General features: G+C 38.1%; 1 protein-coding gene across 7 annotated transcripts in view; it reads right to left on the reverse strand.

Moving 5' to 3' along the window:
• Positions 1-22,006, reverse strand: part of LOC131940790 (synaptosomal-associated protein 25) — a 71,928-nt gene that overhangs the window by 4,760 nt on the left and 45,162 nt on the right. For 4 of the 7 annotated variants that reach the window (XM_059299605.1, XM_059299607.1, XM_059299602.1 and 1 more), the window contains exons 4-7: positions 20,146-20,194; positions 5,491-5,608; positions 4,167-4,304; positions 1,053-1,197 (exon numbers count right to left, since the gene is read on the reverse strand). In XM_059299605.1, the coding sequence (XP_059155588.1) occupies positions 1,053-1,197; positions 4,167-4,304; positions 5,491-5,608; positions 20,146-20,194 (450 nt within the window). The remainder of the gene's footprint in view (positions 1-1,052; positions 1,198-4,166; positions 4,305-5,490; positions 5,609-20,145; positions 20,195-22,006) is intronic. The other 3 variants (XM_059299603.1, XM_059299609.1, XM_059299604.1) reach the window with 1 other exon arrangement.

The raw sequence follows: 22,006 nt of genomic DNA on the forward strand, positions 1-22,006 counted from the left end.
TTAAAAAAAATTAAGCTGATTTTTAGACATTTCACTTACAAATGTAAGAATTTATATGATTTAATTTGCAATAGTATTTAAGAAAAACATTTTTGAGTATTTCTTACAAATCTTCTCAGTTTAATTCAACATCTATAGTTTAAAAATATTTTCATGAAATGCAGATATTTTTTATTTAATGTCCTCATGATTGTGACGTATGGTAGCTGTTTTAGGCCCTGTATCATGTAAGTAATAAGCCATGATGTGGACTGTCATGAAAGCAGATGAGAGAGAGCACATGTCACACAAGGTTAATGAGTTAAGGGAGGTACATAAGCTGTGTGTCATCTCAGGTCAAGCAGTACAATGGTATTTGTGGTATTTATGGAGACCACCAGCAACCTAACTGGAGTTCATGCCTCAATTACTTCCCTTCATTTGCTGCCAAAGGCCTGATAATATGCTAGTAAACTAAATTGTAAGCCAAACTGTTTTAATCATGTTTAAATCTGAATTCTTAAATGCATAATTGTTTTTTTCTGTCTCAATTCGCAAATTCTTGTGGGACAATTGAAATTTTAATGAGATGTTAATACTTGCAATTTAAAAATGGATTAAAAATGTCCACAGAGAATCCTTTAAAAATAGTACGAGTTGTTATTTGCAACAGCTTCATGAGCTCCAGTTGATTGCCATACATTAGTGAGACAATGCTGAGAGGACAGCAAGCAACCACAAAGTTATTGTTTACACACACTTGTTTTTATGCTGGCTGTGTTGGGAAATGTTGCCCACAACCAACCAGTTCATGAAAATGCAAATTGTTGCTAAAAAGTAAAGTCGACTAGATTTTTTTTATGTTTACTGCTTTTTGGAAGAGCTTTGACAAAAAAAAAAAATTAAGAGTTTATTATTAGCAACCTTTTGTTTAAAAATAAAACTCAATCAAGAGATGCTATCTTGTGGGGCTGTCTCAAGATTAAATTTTTTGATTTCCCAGGTCCTGACCTGCTGGGGAGATAACACAAATTAGTTTTGGATGAGACACAAAAATAAAGGAGGAGTCTCACTTTCTGGTTGATGCGATCCAGCTGTCGATTCTGGGACTCAATCTCATTGCCCATGTCAACAGCCATGTTACGTAGATTACTGACCATCCCAGACACCTCACTGATGTTCTGCTCCATCTCATCTTCTCTGGCGTCATTTGTTATCCTGGAACCAGACAGGTACATTTATGTGTCAGTGTTTGACAAGACAGGTAGGTTTATATCAGCATCTGACATAACAGATTTGTGTATATTTGTGACAGACAGGTGTATATCAATGTCTGACAAGACAGGTAGGTTGATGTCAGTGTTTGACAAGACAGGTAGGTTGATGTCAGTGTTTGACAAGACAGGTAGGTTTGTGTCCCTGTGTGACAAGACAGGTAGGTTGATGTCAGTGTTTGACAAGACAGGTAGGTTGATGTCAGTGTCTGACAAGACAAGTTAGTCTGATGATAGTGTCATGTTTTGACAGATAAAAGTAACACTATGTTGTTTTCTAAACCAAAGCTTATCTTAACAACTCTAAAAACTTTTGACATCTTTACCACAGTAGCACATAGGGAGACCAGTGTTCTAAGACAATGTGTTTTAATGAAAACTTGTCCACTTTCAGCCCATTTCAACACAAAGGATTAAATAACTTGTCAACCCTAGCATGAAACATCTACCCCTACAAAATACACCTCCCTCCCTGCAACACTTTCAGGTATGATAACTACCAAGTCAACAGTAAATGAGCTTACTCAAGATGAAAAGCTTATCCAGAGCTTCCCACATCTAGGACTAAACAGAGACCTAATACAATAAACTCACTCATTAACCATTCAATTAATTAGCTCGTCTAAATACAATTACTTATAGAGAAAGGATAAAAGAAAGCATCAATATTCATGACTTGTAGCTATTAAAACATAAGAGAAATGAAATAGTTCCAGTTTCTGCTGCCAAAAGAGAATATACTTTAATAGCCTATTATTAGCAATACGGCAATGTTTAAATATGTATTATTCAGTTGAGTTGCCAAATATTTGTTCTATTCTCTAGGGCTCCCCAAACCCCCTAATGTTTGCTCTCAGGAGGTTAGGCACTGGATCTAAATGACTTACTTAGGTTGTACTTCTTGGGACCAGCACAACATGCATGTAGTAGTACAAAATCTATCAATTCCAGTACACTATGCCAGGTTACCTGACCCTAAAAACTTTCTGTTGACTTTTGTAGCATCATATCTATAATCTCATGCCACGTTTACATGTCAAACAAATAATTGCAGTAACAATGTACATTATTCATGCTATTGGTTTATTTTTTGATTCGACTACCCCATGTGGGAAAACAGAAAAATGGGGAAGACAAGTACTTGGGTTACATTTACTTTAAAGCAAGGCCACATACAGCTCGCCCTTAACCTTGCTTTTTTTAATGAGTGATGTAAAGATGTTATAAAATACGTGTGAGTACTATTTTGTAAGCATGTAGGATAAAATATGTATGTGTTTACTTCCCTCACTTTCTGACTATTAAAAATTCATGATTTCTAAGCTTACATTTTAGAAGATAGTAAAATTCAGTCATTGATGTAACTTTTAATATTTACAGATTACCCTATTTTAATTCAGCTTTGAGAAATTCTGCCACATATTATACGTCATCAGAGAAATAGTAGAATTAAAAAATATTAAAAAATGTAACATGAATAATATAACTAGTGTGAAGTCAACATTCAGAACTTGAGCTGGGGAAAACAGACAGTGACTTCATCCATCAGTCCAGCACATTATTTATAGTTAGCTCTAATGGTGTCAGTCAAATTACAGGTGCTGCCTGTCCATTACAACCAGGTTTAGAAACCTACATAGAGGACATTATGCTATCTATTACAACCAGGTTTAGAAACCTACATACGTATGACATTCTGCTGTCCACTACAACCAGGTTTAGAAACCTACATAGGACACATACATATGACATTCTGCTGTCCACTACAACCAGTTTTAGAAACCTACATAGAACACATACATATGACATTCTGCTGTCCACTACAACAAGGTTTTAAAACCTACATTTAACATTAGCACCATTTTTGTTTCTCCATCAAATACCAAGTACAAGAGCTGAGTGAAAAAAATGACCCATCTACTCCACCTAGGGTCCATTGTTTAAAACTACACCCTAGGGAATGAAGTGAGTAAATAATAAAATATTTAAAAACCTATCAGCTAAAGTAAGAGGTTCATGTTTTAATCTTGTTATAAATACCACAGTGGGTTCTGAGCATTTGACCCTAACCTGGTTATATGATTGAAACAAACTGTATTTGGTGAATTGTATTTGGAGTGAAACGTGTGTGATAGTTGAATACCTGGCCATTGGAAGTGAACGATCAATCACTGTATTTCGCATGCTTTTTGATTACTGAATGAACTGTTTTCTTTGTGGATTTGCTATTGTAAATAAAGTTATGAAATGAACCAGAGGTTTATAGTCTGTCTTTGAAGATAGAAGAACTCACAATAACATCTAGTTGTAGCAAAAACAAAAAGAGTGTTACAATAACATCCAGTAGAACCTGATCCATATCCCTAACCCTAACCTTGTTGTATGTCATCCAGTAGAACCTTAACCATATCCCTAACCCTAACCTTGTTGTATGGCATCCAGTAGAACCTCAGCCATATCCCTAACCCTAACCTTGTTGTATGACATCCAGTAGAACCTTAACCATATCCCTAACCCTAACCTTGTTGTATGACATCCAGTAGAACCTGATCCATATCCCTAACCCTAACCTTGTTGTATGACATCCAGTAGAACCTTAGCCATATCCCTAACCCTAACCTTGTTGTATGGCATCCAGTAGAACCTTAGCCATATCCCTAACCCTAGCCTAGTTGTATTGCATCCAGTAAAACATGAGCCATATCCCTAACCCTAACCTAGTTGTATGTCATCCAGTGGAACCTGATCCATATCCCTAACCCTAACCTTGTTAATATAAACTCTCACTGGACATGAACTATTGACTTTAATCCTAACCATATTCAATGACCTCCATCGGAACTTGAACCTATTCCAACCCTAACCTGTATATATATTCCCCTTAGGCCCTAAACCATAGACCCTAATCCTAACCTTGTTATATATCCTCCAGTGGGGCCGGAGCCATTGCCTTGATCCACCATTACCCTGGGACCATTTGTGTTGACTTTACCATCCTCTGAGGCCTTCCACGTTTTGTTGTAGTCAGATCCTTTCTCAAAGTTCTTGGACCTGTCAATACATCACATTCTGGCTTCAAACAACATAAACTATTTTAAAATGTATCCATTTCAATGCTTGTTTAAAAAATAAAGCATTTAAATTTGTATTATAATATTCTGAGAGCTTTAGCTCTAATGTTTATAAAATGAAAATTGTATAATAAATTTTTTTCCCCTCAGGATGGTAAGAATTTATCATATAGGCAAATGTGTTATGTAGGCCTTAAGTTGAGTTTTACTTAACATTCATCAGTGTCTATCACTCTGTGTCTATCAATATTTATGGAGCGAGTTTCTGTCAGCGAGCTGTTGCAGTAATGACAGCTACTACAGCAGGTACACAACAAGCTGCTGCAGTAGACAACAACAGGCTGTTGTAGTAGACAACAACAAGCTGTTGTAGGTACACAACAACAAGCTGTTGTAGGTACACAACAACAAGCTGTTGTAGGTACACAACAAGCTGTTGTAGGTACACAACAAGCTGTTGTAGGTACACAACAAGCTGTTGTAGGTACACAACAACAAGCTGTTGTAGGTACACAACAACAAGCTGTTGTAGGTACACAACAACAAGCTGTTGTAGGTACACAACAACAAGCTGTTGTAGGTACACAACAAGCTGTTGTAGGTACACAACAAGCTGTTGTAGGTACACAACAAGCTGTTGTAGGTACACAACAAGCTGTTGTAGGTACACAACAAGCTGTTGTAGGTACACAACAAGCTGTTGTAGGTACACAACAACAAGCTGTTGTAGGTACACAACAACAAGCTGTTGTAGGTACACAGCAACAAGCTGTTGTAGGTACACAACAACAGGCTGTTGTAGGTACACAACAACAGGCTGTTGTAGGTACACAACAACAGGCTGTTGTAGGTACACAACAACAGGCTGTTGTAGGTACACAACAACAGGCTGTTGTAGGTACACAACAACAGGCTGTTGTAGGTAGACAACAAGCTGTTGTAGTTACACAAAAACAGGCTGTTGTAGGTACACAACAAGCTGTTATAGGTAGACAACAAGCTGTTGTAGGTAGACAACAACTAGCTGTTGTAGGTACACAACAAGCTGTTGTAGGTACACAACAAGCTGTTGTAGGTACACAACAACAGGCTGTTGTAGGTAGACAACAAGCTGTTGTAGTTACACAACAACAAGCTGCTGTAGGTACACAACACCAGAGACAAACCTTTTCCACGGCAGCACACATAGACCGCAACATTTCTCTAGACCTTCGAGATTTTTCTCTGCATCCCTCATGTCCTGGTTGATCTGGTCCATGCCCTCCTCAATGCGGTCCATTTGTTCTGTAGGAGACAAACAAAGGTCACAGCTCAGTAACAGCACTAGGACTCTTTGAGTACATTCATCATAAAATATGTTAGATATGTTGTCTACAAGGTCATTGCTATGATCACTTTACATTTTAAATGTGGAGTCTAAAAGAATATTTGTAAACTAGAAAGCTAGAAAGCTGATGCCTACTACTAGAAAAGATAAAGAAAATGTTTACAGAAATGATTTTTTTGTCATTAATTAGTATACAATCGAAAGATGTAAATAAGAGATACTGCCATTACAATAAGCTAATTGTTAAAACATTTAAGCTCACAGTCAATTTATTCTGTGTTACACATTTAAAAAATAGAAAAATATTCACATTTTTATTGTTGAAATAAACTACAATTAAAAAGATACAATGTAATGTTCTGATAGAAGGATGGCACTTTTTGCAGTTCACTGGATGCCTTCCCAAACCCTTGGATGAATGACATTAAAGTTAACTCAACTTACATGGACCACATGAAGAGAGGTTAATACTCCTTTGGATGAATGAAGTAAGTAAGAGCTAAGGTAATTGCTCACTATAGAAATTGAGTAATATTTCAGTACTAAAGCAGTCTATATATTTTTTCAAGTGATTCAAACAAAGCAAAGGGACAGGTGCCAAGATTAGATATTTCTTAATGGAATGTATGTTACAACATTTGTTTCAAACATGATTTATATCAAGTTCAGCAACTTATTCTCATCTTGCTTGGTTCCCTCAAACCCACTAAAAACATTACTTATACTCAGTGGTGCCAATGATGTGGTCCAATATACATCAGGATAGACCACAGCTCACACCATGTGAGCAGGCCTGAAGGGATTATTCATGTCCATTACCAAATCTAAAATATTGAAATTGGTGATGGGAACATTTATCAAACTCTTCTATTGGCTCAGCTGACATGGTTTTCTGGTCATATTTTATACCATTTTATATTTGCCACATCAAAAGCATTGGCTAAAATCAATTTTAGACTCTTGGCAATAGCATGATCAGAGGTTCTCAATGGGGGTCTCTTGCTACATCAAAAGCTTTGGTAAAATAAGTTTTAGACTGGTAGTTAGTTAGATCAGAGGTTCTCAACGGGAGTCTCTTGTTACATCAAAAGCAATGGTAAAATAAGTTTTAGACTGGTTAGATCAGAGGTTCTCAATGGGGGTCTCTTGTTACATCAAAAGCTTTGGTAAAATAAGTTTTAGACTAGTAGTTAGTTAGATCAGAGGTTCTCAATGGGAGTCTCTTGTTACATCAAAAGCTTTGGTAAAATAAGTTTTAGACTAGTAGTTAGTTAGATCAGAGGTTCTCAATGGGAGTCTCTTGTTACATCAAAAGCTTTGGTAAAATAAGTTTTAGACTAGTAGTTAGTTAGATCAGAGGTTCTCAATGGGAGTCTCTTGTTACATCAAAAGCTTTGGTAAAATAAGTTTTTGACTGGTTAGATCAGAGGTTCTCAATGGGAGTCTCTTGTTACATCAAAAGCTTTGGTAAAATAAGTTTTTGACTGGTTAGATCAGAGGTTCTCAATGGGGGTCTCTTGTTACATCAAAAGCTTTGGTAAAATAAGTTTTAGACTGGTTAGATCAGAGGTTCTCAATGGGGGTCTCTTGTTACATCAAAAGCTTTGGTAAAATAAGTTTTAGACTAGTATTTAGTTAGATCAGGGGTTCTCAATGGGAGTCTCTTGTTACATCAAAAGCTTTGGTAAAATAAGTTTTAGACTGGTTAGATCAGGGGTTCTCAATGGGAGTCTCTTGTTACATCAAAAGCTTTGGTAAAATAAGTTTTAGACTGGTAGTTAGTTAGATCAGAGGTTCTCAATGGGAGGCTCTTGTTACATCAAAAGCTTTGGTAAAATAAGTTTTAGACTAGTAGTTAGTTAGATCAGAGGTTCTCAATGGGAGTCTCTTGTTACATCAAAAGCTTTGGTAAAATAAGTTTTAGACTGGTTAGATCAGAGGTTCTCAATGGGGGTCTCTTGTTACATCAAAAGCTTTGGTAAAATAAGTTTTAGACTAGTATTTAGTTAGATCAGAGGTTCTCAATGGGGGTCTCTTGTTACATCAAAAGCTTTGGTAAAATAAGTTTTAGACTAGTAGTTAGTTAGATCAGAGGTTCTCAATGGGGGTCTCTTGTTACATCAAAAGCTTTGGTAAAATAAGTTTTAGACTGGTTAGATCAGGGGTTCTCAATGGGAGTCTCTTGTTACATCAAAAGCTTTGGTAAAATAAGTTTTAGACTAGTATTTAGTTAGATCAGAGGTTCTCAATGGGAGTCTCTTGTTACATCAAAAGCTTTGGTAAAATAAGTTTTAGACTAGTATTTAGTTAGATCAGAGGTTCTCAATGGAAGTCTCTCAGACTGTCTAGATCTTTAGTTAAAATTATTGAAAAAGTCTCAAGAGATTTGTTTTTTGTAATAAAATGGAATACGTTTCAAACATCTTTACAATTACAACAAGTAGAATCCAAATTGCTGAATGAAGACCCCTGCCCCACCCTCCATAGCCCACCCCAGTCCAGCCAAAAGCATTCTTACATTTGAGCCAGTCTATTTTTCTTATTGGATGTGAGCTGGGTAATTGGGTTTCTGCTCAGTGTCAGAGACCTATCAGGCAAATATTTCCTGTGGCAAACAATCAAATGGCACCTCTCTGTTCAAACATCTGGATCAATACCCAGAAATTTCCTGCCCCTGCTTTAGCACTGCAACCCAATACTGTGGGCTTGTACAGTGTTTCAGCTGGGTTATTTAGTGGACAATAAGAGTATCACTAAAACACCATACTATATTGTCACTGTGGCTAAATGTTATGCTGATTCTCATTTCTGCACCACTCATTAGCAACAGCATGTTGGAGGATTTTTTTGTATACAACTATATCAGTACAGTGTGCACTATGACAGCCCATATCTGTACAGTGAGCACTAGGACAGCCCATATCAGTAGTGAGCACTAGGACAGCCCATATCAGTACAGTGAGCACTAGGACAGCCCATATCAGTAGTGAGCACTAGGACAGCCCATATCAGTAGTGAGCACTAGGACAGCCCATACCAGTACAGTGAGCACTAGGACAGCCCATATCAGTACAGTGAGCACTAGGACAGCCCATATTAGTACAGTGAGCACTAGGACAGCCCATATATGTACAGTGAGAAATAGGACAGCCCATATCAGTACAGTGAGCACTAGGACAGCCCATATCAGTACAGTGAGAAATAGGACAGCCCATATTAGTACAGTGAGCACTAGGACAGCCATTATATGTACAGTGAGAAATAGGACAGCCCATATCAGTACAGTGAGCACTAGCACAGCCCATATCAGTACAGTGAGCACTAGGACAGCCCATATCTGTACAGTGAGCACTAGGACAGCCCATATCAGTACAGTGAGCACTAGGACAGCCCATATCTGTACAGTGAGCACTAGGACAGCCCATTTCAGTACAGTAAGCATTAGGACAGCCCATATCAGTACAGTGAGCACTAGGACAGCCCATATCTGTACAGTGAGCACTAGGACAGCCCATATCAGTACAGTGAGCACTAGGACAGCCCATATCAGTACAGTGAGCACTAGGACAGCCCATATCTGAGCACTAGGACAGCCCATATCTGTACAGTGAGCACTAGTACAGCCCATATCTGAGCACTAGGACAGCCCATATCTGTACAGTGAGCACTACGACAGCCCATATCAGTACAGTGAGCACTAGGACAGCCCATATCTGAGCACTAGGACAGCCCATATCTGTACAGTGAGCACTAGGACAGCCCATATCTGTACAGTGAGCACTAGGACAGCCCATATCTGAGCACTAGGACAGCCCATATCTGTACAGTGAGCACTAGCACAGCCCATATCAGTACAGTGAGCACTAGGACAGCCCATATCTGTACAGTGAGCACTAGGACAGCCCATATCTGAGCACTAGGACAGCCCATATCTGAGCACTAGGACAGCCCATATCTGTACAGTGAGCACTATGACAGCCCATATCAGTACAGTGAGCACTAGGACAGCCCATATCTGTACAGTGAGCACTAGGACAGCCCATATCTGAGCACTAGGACAGCCCATATCTGTACAGTGAGCACTAGCACAGCCCATATCAGTACAGTGAGCACTAGGACAGCCCATATCTGTACAGTGAGCACTAGGACAGCCTGTACCGTACTGTGTCAGAGCCTGTACCGTAGTGGGTCAGCACAACGCAGAATGTGACACCGTTTGTACGAGAAGTGGCGCTGCATAAAGACGCGATAATTGCGCTGGTAGGGCAAACAAAGCACGGGCCTACCATAGAAATATGGTGCCAATTACGCAGGCAAGCACCGTCAAAAGTCGAACGCCACCATCCGCTAATCATTATTTGTTTTGTTGATTGCCGCGTCCCAAATGAATCGGAAGTAAAACAAAAGATGTTAAAACATAGTAGGGGAACAAAGGCGCTAACCTGTGGTGGGTAAACTGGGAGAAACCAATGGGAGGTGGTGATGTTAGCATAGCGATAGGTGGGGGAGTGGGGGTGACGAAAGATGGAGGTAGTGTGGGGAGTGACATCTGTTATAAGAGGGGAGGGGGCAGTTGAGGTGAAGAGAGTGGGAATGAAGGAAGGGACAAAAAAGGTAGGAGGGAGCAAGAAGAAGCGGGTAGCTAAGGCTTGGGGTGGGGGGGAGGAGGCGGAGATAATTAATGGAAAGGAGGAAGTGAGATGATAGCTAGAAGAATAGTGTTTAAATACAGCAAGGGGGCGGGAAATTATGTTTTAAATGCTCTGTTTGCGTTGATCGGGGTCACTTTGGTTAAAGAGTAAAACAAGACTCTGTTTTTGTATCATTGTTACACCACAAAGCGCAAGGCTTTTTAAAATATTATATAAACACAATTTATAGACATAAAGTATACAAAAATAAATACTTTACAAAAAAAATACAGGACAAAACTGTTTTATTTCCTTCCTTAAAAATTGGTAAAAGAAACGATGGAAGTACAAAAAAAAACATAGTGCAAATGAGTTGATGAGGTTTGTGTTGATAAGCCAGCAATGAGCATTACTCAACACTTGCAAAGGTTAGAGCATCAGCGCGCCGCGGTGCCGGGCAGACAAATATATCGTGGACCAAAGCAAACACTTGACGATATGGCTTGCTCCACTGGAGCCAAGAGCTCGGCAAACTCATCCAGCTGTCAAACACATTCAACTGCTCATCAGGGGGTCAAATGTCAGCCCAGCCACTGCACAACTTCCCCATTAACCCAACTGTAAACAATCGGACAATCCGGTCCCACTCTAATGACCAATTGTACACGTGGCATGGAGCCGGGACATTAGCATATTCAGATGAGCTTCCACGCGCCATGAACCCCGTCACATCGATCCATTGAACATTTCTCGCCCCAATCAATTAGGGGGATGCTCTATTGTTCCTCTCTAGCCAAAGGACGCCAAGACAGACATTTTCGATTGCTCTGTGCAAGGATTCTTTCATAAAGCTACAAATCATCTTTCTGCATGTTAAAAAATAAGTTCGGATGCGGGGAAAATCCAACCCATTGAATTCGTTTTTTCCCCTTTGAACAAGTCAACGTAAAGAACCACTATATATATATATATATATATATATATATATATATATATATATATATATATATATATATATATATATATATATATATATATATATATATATATAAAGACAGGCATAGATGTAGGCAAGTAATGTCCACACCGATACCGATATAATTCTGACCACGGTAAACATCAACTAGCCAGAAAGGGCCTTATGACTTCTCAATAGTGTAGCTCGCGTGCCACTTTAAAGTCAATAAATGATGCATGTCTCACGAGCAGGCTGTGTTACGGCCACCGGCTATCCCAGGCCTGCCTGTTTCTAAGCTGCATGTAAACCACAAGGGTAGAAACCAAGACGGATCAATGCTGATAAGGTGGGGGGGGGGGGGGGAGAGAGAGAGGGGGGAGAGAGAGAGAAGAGGATCAATGGTAAGCCAAGATTTTTTTTTTCTTCTGTAAACTACTAGTTTTAAAAAAAACACATCCGGTGGGCAATCAAAATACACTTAAAGAATCAAAGGGTTACTTGGTTTAAACTTTTTTTTTTAAACAAAGCTCAACTTGGCCACCACACGGCACCTCTGACATTTAACGGGACAGCCTCATGCCTCCATCAGATCTATCAGCCACACGGCGATGGCTTTTAACACGTCTTGGCAGAAATCACGCCAAGACAATAGGTCTTTACTAAATGTCAGGGGGGAGGGGGTGGGAGAGCTTTTCTTCAAATAAATGTTGGAAGATCGTGAATATCGCAGAGAAAAAAAACGTGGCAGGGTCGGGGATAAAGTGTGCGGGTTAATTGGAGATAAAGTGTGCGGGTTAATTGGCTTGTCACCAGCTGCTGACTCGATAACACGCGGCTAATTCAGCTATCTCGCAAGACGGTTAGCGGATTCTTCAGGGGATAAACTATACATATATATATATATATATATATATATATATATATATATATATATATATATATATATATATATATATATACATATATATATATATATATACATATATATATATATATACATATATATATATATATATATATATATATATATATATATATACATATATATATATATATACATATATATACATATATATATATATACATATATATATATATATATATATATACATATATATATATATACATATATATATATATATATATATATATATATATATATATATATATATATATATATCAGAGGCGTAGCGACCCTTTCCGGCGCTCGGGGACAAACTTTCAATTTGGCGCCCCCTCGGGAGCAAATTTTCAATTTGCACCCCCCTCAAGCTTTCGATTTGCATCCCCCCCCCCCCGCTCAAACTATTTATAATGCAAAAATGCAGCTAAAATGACATTAATTTGTTTTTACAACCCATTTTGGCGCCCCCTAAGATCGGCGCCCGGGGACATATATACCCCCCCCCCCTGCCCCCCCCCCCCCCCCCTTCGCTACGCCCCTGATAAATAAATAAATAAATAAATAAATAAATATATATATATATATATATATATATATATATATATATATATATATATATATATATATATATATATATATAATTTATTTATTTATGTGTGTGTGTATGTATGTATGTATGTATGTCTTGCAATCTTTGCTCTATTCCAATAGCTACAATCGGACTTTGAACAGAGAACCCCCAGTCTACGTTTAAAAAAAACTTCCATCATTGAATGACCTCGAGTCTAAACAGAGGTTAAAAAGTTGGAGAGACTTGATGAGCAGATAGATTGCTGTGGCGGCCACTCACATTCACGGTTCAGTTTATCCCACTACCGCCATCTCTGCTTGACCTCTCCCACCCCTCCCCCAAACCCGACAGCTGAGTCAGTCAATAACAGACACTCACGCACACATTATCTCATTATGCACGATCACAATTGTTGACATTCAGACAACATGGACTCCAGATAAAGTAAAATACAGATCGGGGTGGGGCAAGGGAGAGAACTCCCAACTATAAACCCAGGCGAGGTAACTCGCATTTAACTTGAGCAGACCTTGCACTGTTAATAAATGAATCAATGAATGGGCAAACAAGTTACACAGCAATGTTGTATAGTACTATTGAATGAATGGGCATTCAGCTCACCTAGCAATCTTGTATAGTATTGGTGAATGTATGGGTAAACTATAATATTGGTGAATAAATGGGCAAACAAGTTACACAGAAATGTCGTATAGTATTGGTGAATGTATGGGTAAACTATAATATTGTTGAATAAATGGGCAAACAAGTAACACAGAAATGTCGTATAGTATTGATGAATGTATGGGTAAACTATAATATTGGTGAATAAATGGGCAAACAAGTTACAAAGTAATTGTGTATAATGTTGGTGAATTAATGGGTAAAGTATTCATTCTGGTGAATGAATGGGCAAACTATAATATTGGTGAATGAATGGGAAACCAAGTTGTAGAGCAATGGTGTATAATATTGGTGTTGACATAATATAAACAAAATAGCCATCATTTTAGGAAATCACGCTACTCTTAAGGTGAAGGATGGATTTAGTTAAGGCAAGGTTGAGGATGATGATGGAAGTTAGGTTAAGTTTTCGTTAAACTAATAACCTTCATTTTAAACCATCGCAATGTCTCAACCCTTCAGTGTCGCGTGACTTTATTAAAAACGAACCGACGCAATACTGAGAAAAAAAATTAGCGCGCTACTATATTACAAAACAGCGTTAAAAATAGCAAAGCATTAGTCCGGGGTTATGAGCATTTTCTTAATTTTTTAAATAACTTTCACGGAACACTGGCTCACTTCCGGTTGACTCCATTCTACTCTGAGAGACTCGGGCTGTAGTAATACGCTGGGAGAGATCACATTCATCCGTGGGTTTGTTTGCAGATGTTTGTACAACGACATAAGTATGCAAAGGCTAGGTCTATTTATTTTATCAATTATCCCGGGTAAAAAGTACTGATTAAAATCCGCCAATAGTGTCTGCTTATTTAAACATCTTGGTGAAATGAACACTCCCGGGGATGAAATTAACATGGACAATCGATAATCAATGCGGGATAACTCTAGGTGAGTCGGTGTACTAGCATCAAGGGAAGTAATGCGAATTGTTGCCATGCCATTCAGCAACTGTACCAACTTTTCCCTTACGCTTGCCGTACCCGGAGACCACGAGCATTCATCAAAGAAAATCCTTGACGTTTTTTCTTCTGTTGGTGAAAGGAATGAGTGTGTGCATTGATTTAATTTGTAGAAAAGTGTTTGCTTCAGTCGGCGCTAGGTTAGGCTGGTCAGGCCGGGTAAGGAACTGTGAGGCTGTAGTGCTCAACGTTCTGTACAGTGAGGGGCTAAGCTCAAATCGTTAGGACTAAAGACTTTTCACTAACACACATCTGTGACTAAGTAACTATCCCTAGATATTAGTTATGACTAAAGACTCCTCAGTAACACACATGTGACTAAGTAACTATCAGCAGATATTTGTGACTAAGTAACTATCATTATATAATTGTGACTAAGTAACTATCCCTAGACATATGTGACTAAGTAACTATCCCTAGATGTATGTGACTAAGTAACTATCCCCAGATATATGTGACTAAGTAACGACTCCTCTTTATCGATGACCTGTGGCTAACTAGCAAACGTGGAGTAATAAGTCCAAATAACCTAAACTCTGTGACATGCTGGGCAGGTTTATGTCTAGGTGGCCCTGTTTATGGCATGATGGCCCTGTTTATGGCATGATGGCCCTGTTTATGGCATGATGGCTCTAGTAGTTACAAGTCTATGCGATGAGTTGTATTTGTATGATAATAAGACGTCATCATAAGTGTCTATGGAGTTGCAGCTGGGTCACAATTAAATAGAACTAAGTAGTCCCTCGAGTTTACCTACGTGGACTAGCCATGGCATTACTATTCTTAGTTCACATACAATTTAAACATGCACATTATCTGTCTAAGTAGCCAGGTGAAACTACAAGACATGCGATAATTGTGCCATGAGCCAAATAATTGTAGTTTGAGTACCCTCAAGTTCAGCGCGACCAGACATTTTCAATTAATTTTTTTCTCTCTGTCTGTCTATGTGTGTGTCTGTCTGTTTGTGTGTGCACTACCCGGCCGACTAGTAGAACAAAGCTCCCACATGATAGCCCAACTCTAGGGAGTTCTCTTTATCAACATAGACAAAAAATAATTAATCGAAAGTCTTACTTTATTAATGGCATCTTACAGGTAAATATTGATCTGTGGAAAAATTCACCCCAACTTCTCTTGAGAATTTTTTTTTTTGCGTATAAAAATTGTTTATAAGGAAAAAAAATTAATAGAACTCTTCAAAATATTTTCAATTTTTTGTTTATCCTTTAATAATTATGAGAAAAGGTCAGGTTGCTTTTTACGGCGCGGTCGGGAGATTTTAATTATAGAAAACTAATCCCCTAGGCATCATTAGCTGAGCTTGATAAGCTCGTCTCTACCCGCCACCCCCAGCATCAGTTACAGGGCGGGGGGGGGGGGGGTGGGCTGGGTCAAATGTTTAAAGTATCTAAACACATAAGCCCTAATTGCTAACTTTCATAGAGAGGCAGTTTCAAACCTACACCGTGTTATGTTTAAAGTATCAAAACACATAGGCCCTAATTGCTAACTTTCCTAGGGAGGCAGTTTCAAACCTTCATCGTGTCATGTTTAAAGTATCAAAACACATAGGCCCTTATTGCTAACTTTCCTAGGGAGGCAGTTTCAAACCTTCATCGTGTCATGTTTGAAGTATCAAAACACATAGGCCCTAATTGCTAACTTTCCTAGGGAGGCAGTTTCAAACCTTCATCGTGTCATGTTTAAAGTATCAAAACACATAGGCCCTAATTGCTAACTTTCCTAGGGAGACAGTTTCAAACCTTCATCGTGTCATGTTTAAAGTATCAAAACACATAGGTCCTAATTGCTAACTTTCATAGGGAGGCAGTTTCAAATCTCCACCGTGTCATCAGCATAGGAAGACCAACATGCAGACTGTTATATGTAGGTTCAGTTGTTTCAGGCAAACACATTTATCTGTGTGATGATGTAGCCACACATTTCTATCTGTGTGATGATGTGGCCACACACTTCTATCTGTGTGATGATGTAGCCACATACAATTATCTGTGTGATGATGTAGCCACACACTTCTATCTGTGTGATGATGTAGCCACATACAATTATCTGTGTGATGATGTAGCCACACACATTTATCTGTGTGATGATGTAGCCACATACAATTATCTGTGTGATGATGTAGCCACACACTTCTATCTGTGTGATGATGTAGCCACATACAATTATCTGTGTGATGATGTAGCCACACACATTTATCTGTGTGATGATGTAGCCACACATTTCTATCTGTGTGATGATGTGGCCACACACTTCTATCTGTGTGATGATGTAGCCATACACTTCTATCTGTGTGGTGATATAGCCACACACATCTATCTCTGTGATGATGTAGTTACACAAATACGTGTGAAGTTGCAGCCACACACATGTGTAGAATGATATACTGCCAGGTTTCTGGTTTTCGTTATTTTCGGTTATCGCGGGTATTCCCCTTCGAACATTATCTACACTAGGCCAACTCTTTCCTGTCATCACTGTTTTGTACGCTACAGGAAGTTCACATAGTCGACCATTCTTTTAGATTTTTTTAGACTTCATATATTTTGCAGTAATTAATACTATATTTTTTATAAAACGGTTTTATGAAATCCTTTTATAGTGTGCAGAAGGAGTTTATTGGGACGGCACTGAATATGTAGACAGTTGTGAGTTTAGTCAATTATTTTTAGACTAATAACCACTGTATCACGGCAACCACGAGCCTCAAGGCGTGGTCAGCCATGACTAAATTAGTCACATGTGGTCTCACAAGTCACCCTGACTTTAACTTCACTGTATCTATAATAATAGTTTCGCTGTCTGTCTATCTATCTATCTATCTATCTATCTATCTATCTATCTATCTATCTATCTATCTATCTATCTATCTATCTATCTATCTATCTATCTATCTATCTATCTATCTATCTATCTATCTATCTATCTATCTATCTATCTATCTATCTATCTATCTGTCTGACAAGAACGCTCTAGAGAAAAGACAAGCAATTTAAAAACATGCATAGTAATTCGAAAAACGAAGTATGACGTCGACACATTTAGCATAGAGTTGAAAATAATCTCACAGTAATATAATGACGTCATTGATTCTGGCGTAAATATTGAATAAAGAGGAAATGTTGTCTAATCTAAGTGGTTTGCGTGAAGAGTTTCTTGCATACAATTCTTCGGGTAGGGGCGAAGCCCCACCCCCCGCGTAAGAACGTCTGAGCCCCTCCCCCTCCCCAACTCAAAAGAAATTTCTTCATCGATACTCTATAATAAAATTACCGCCTAATTAATGTGTCTAATCTAAAAAGTGGTTTTCTCGCAATTTCTTTAATGCAATTCTTCGCGTAGTGGCTAAGCGCGACACCAGTGTTTCTTTCAGACTTTTTCCTCCCCGGAGAGGGGTGGGGTACTTGAAATTTTCGGGGGCGGGGGTAGAATTTTCGGTGAGGGGGCGGACACTGGAAAAAGTATATAATTATATTTCGCTGAATGGGACGGTAGACATGTTTTTTTGGGGGGTGGGGGTGGGGGTGGGTGGGGGGTGGGGGTGGGGGTGGTGTGTGTGTGTGGGGGGGGGTGGGTTGGTTTTAGTTTAGAGAAAAGAGACAGCACTATCAACCTAGCGCCCGGTGTATCCTTCCTCAACGGGCCATTTTTCTCGTGTTAGAATAATGTTAGAAAACGTGTGTAAAAGCGTAACATTCTCTCCATAACAGCTAAATCTATACATTTTTTCTCCATGCTGAAATTCCCGATAATAACCTGGCTTAAGGCAGTAGGGCAGGACGTCGAGATTTCTATTTTATTTTATTTACATTCAATGATTATCATTGTCGCGCTGCAAACAGTTTGAGGCGAGCTGTAAATGTTCAGAGATTATTTTCCTTCAATGTAATATCACACAATTTAGTGAATCTTTTCAGTGAATGTAACATCATATCATTTAGAAACTCCATTTACAATAGCATCCTAGAATCCTGAATTTTCAGATCCCTCTAAATTGCCTGAAACAACATAGAACTTTGACATGCTTTTGATTGATAGCAAGAGGCTGCTTGTGATAGACATGAACAAGAGAAAATTTAGATATAGTTTTTGACCTTGGTTCCTCTCTTGTTATTTCAGAATTATAAGACCGATGGATGCATGAATAAGAGCGCATCATTTATTGACACAGAGAGGCGTCAGTTTGATTTCTGAGCTATGAGCGAGGGGAAAAACCCTCCCCATTAATCCTGCACATGGAACGCTGGCCATCTTGTTTTTCCTCAGTTTTTAGACCCTTTTCGTGTTGTATTACATAATGGGTATCAATACGCCCAAAAGGCTACGATCGTTGCGATATTTTGTTGTAATAAATAGACAAAATTTTCCTCACGTTCATTTCGATGAGGAAGAAATAATTTATTTATTCGAGAAAAGATCGAATATCGGTCGTATAACTTTGGCTCTAAGATTTCCACGAAGAGGAGCCACTAGAGCTTGGTTGTTATGGCAACCAAACATCTACGTGGGAGTGACCCAATAGAAAACATATGAATAAAACACGTGATCGTGGGGTATGTGAGAAGAGAGTTACGCTTCATATACTTTTACCATTCGTCGTTTTTTAAGTTTTACCACGGGTTGGACAGAGCTAAATGGGAGGATACTGCCACACAATGTAAAGCTAAACATGGATTTACCACTGGTTGGACAGTGGGTCTAAGACAGAGCTAAATGTGAGGATACTGCCACACAATGTAAAGCTATACATGGATTTACCACGGGTTGGACAGTGGGTCTAAGAACTGTATGTAACTTTGTAAGAATACTGCCACATTACTTAAATCTATACACAAATAATACTTAATATGTTTACCTAGCTGGAATAAATTTAAGTTTCTCAAGGCTAAACGAAAGTTGCCAAACGATGGCATGGGACTATTTAGCGGGAGGGTACGTGGGTTAGAAAATAAGCTTGAATAAAAAAATACAATTTCCAATGATTTTCAATGAACCATTTGAATAAAGATACTTGAAAGAGCGATAAAAAATATGAAAACCAAGGTATACATTCCTGTCTCCAAAGATCTCTGAGATGTCCATTTACTCTGTTCAGCGCTATTGGCCCTTAAGACAGTCAAAGATTAATGATGAGCGAGAGATTAACGTGTTTTGTACAATCAGCTTGTGAGAGATTATACGGGGGAGTTATCTGAAGAGAGGGGGATGTAGTAGGCGTGGGGATGTGGGGAATAATCAGCATATTTTACAGTGGAATTATGTATGGAGGGGGGTATAGTAGGTGCAGTGGTGGGTGAGAAATAATCAGCATGTGTTAGTGTCAGGTTATGGGGGGGGGGACGAGGCGGAGAGACTTTAGTAGGTGCAGGTAATGTTGTCTATTGTAATAATATGACGTAAATCAATTTTCAGTATTGCAGCTTTTACAATCAAATTACATTTTTATGAGATATGTGTAGTATTTAATCATAAAGGGAGATATAAAAAATGTAAGTGTTATATAAATGCGCTTTGGTATTTTAGTAATTTAATCAACAGTTGTGTGATTGAATATTTAACAAAGAATAAAGACTTTATACACATATATTTTAAAAAATCACCTTTATTACTTGCCCACCAAAAGTGTTTAGTGTTTTTTTGTTTCGTGAAAATTATAATGGCATGTGGATTATAAAAGTAAAAATATGAAATACTTGTGGACAATACAGGTTAAAAAGGGTGAGGGTACACAAGCAAGCAAAGAAAACATGACGGACTACGTACCGCCCTGATGGTCCAACATGACTATAGTTTTCACAGCTACGTCTTGCGACTGAAAGAAATATACAACAATCACCACATTGAAAGCAACTAAAGAAAAAAAACTGAACACAATGCATCCTTGAGTTTACAACACCAAATACAACAGCAAACATTAAAATGAAAACATCCAGTACAATTAAAATAGTTGTGTTGTGTGGTGTCAACACTTAGTTTAAGGCGTGTGAACATTTAATACGAAAAAAATATATTTATAAAAAAATTCATAAAAAACGTTTTAATAACAAGCTTTTATGTAATGATGCACTAAAAAGTAGAAAATAAATTATAGACTACTATTTAAATAACTATAAAGAAAAGCGTGGGTCACTTTAGTATCTATTGGATACCTTTACTAATGTTAAGGAAGACACCCACGCTTTTCTTTATAGTTATTTAAATAGTAGTCTATAATTTATTTTCTACTTTTTAGTGCATCATTACATAAAAGCTTGTTATTAAAACGTTTTTTATGAATTTTTTTCAGTACTTTACATGTTTTATTTACAATAGAGTTACATGACTAAAAACCATTGCGCGCCTACTGAACATCACGTTCAGTAGGCGCGCAATGGTTTTTGAACGCAGCCATTGAAGCTATTGAAGGTGATGACGCGTGTGGTGTGGTTGGCTAGACATGCCTACTAATTCGGTCCAAATTTTAATTAATTCATAAAAAATTAATTAGGCATCCAATTAAGTCAAATTTAGTTTCAGATTGCATTGTCTTCATGTCTTGACCCACGTGCTAACTTTGAATCGTATCGGTCAAGTAGAACTGTCCGAATTTTCACTCCTGCGTTTCCGTCTAGACTGACGACTGACGACAGAGGAAGTGAGTTAAATAAAAGCTTGTAAAAAATTTCACAAAAAACGTTTTAATAACAAGCTTTTATGTAATGATGCACTAAAAAGTAGAAAATAAATTATAGACTACTATTTAAATAACTATAAAGAAAAGCGTGGGTCACTTTAGTATCTATTGGATACCTTTACTAATGTTAAGGAAGACACCCACGCTTTTCTTTATAGTTATTTAAATAGTAGTCTATAATTTATTTTCTACTTTTTAGTGCATCATTACATAAAAGCTTGTTATTAAAACGTTTTTTATGAAATTTTTTTCAGTACTTTACATGTTTTATCTACAATAGAGTTACATGACTAAAAACCATTGCGCGCCTACTGAATATCACGTTCAGTAGGCGCGCAATGGTTTTTGAACGCAGCCATTACGTGGTCGTGATGGCGCAGCTATTGATGACGCGTGTGGTGTGGTTGGCTAGACATGCCTACTAATTCGGTCCAAATTTTTATTAATTCATAAAAAATTAATTAGGCATCCAATTAAGTCAAATTTAGATTCAGATTGCATTGTCTTCATGTCTTGACCCACGTGCCAACTGTGAATCGTATCGGTCAAGTAGAACTGTCCGAATTTCACTCCTGCGTTTCCGTCTAGACTGACGACTGACGACTTACGACAGACAGAGGAAGTGAGTTAAATAAAAGCTTGTAAAAAAATGATATTGGTTTGTGAAGCTACGTGCATTTGTAAATAAACAAGAGTAGCACACATAGCTCACGTCAGTGTCACTACCAAGGGAGACTACTATTCTTCTTTTTTAAAAAATAGTTTCATGTATCTGGTGAATTCTCCAATTTCTAGCGTGGTTACAGTATGGTGAACCCAGGCCATACTTTAAAATGGCCAACAAATTTCTCACTAACCCCCACACATACACATCCCATGGGATAATTTACAGAGGGACAAAGGGGAATTACAATGGACTAAAAGGTAGAAAGCTCTTAGTCGACGCTGGTT

The sequence above is a fragment of the Physella acuta genome, unplaced genomic scaffold, assembly GCF_028476545.2.
Source record: "Physella acuta isolate Inbredline_101_S28 unplaced genomic scaffold, ASM2847654v3 ptg000331l, whole genome shotgun sequence".
Taxonomy (NCBI): Eukaryota; Metazoa; Mollusca; class Gastropoda; family Physidae; genus Physella; species Physella acuta.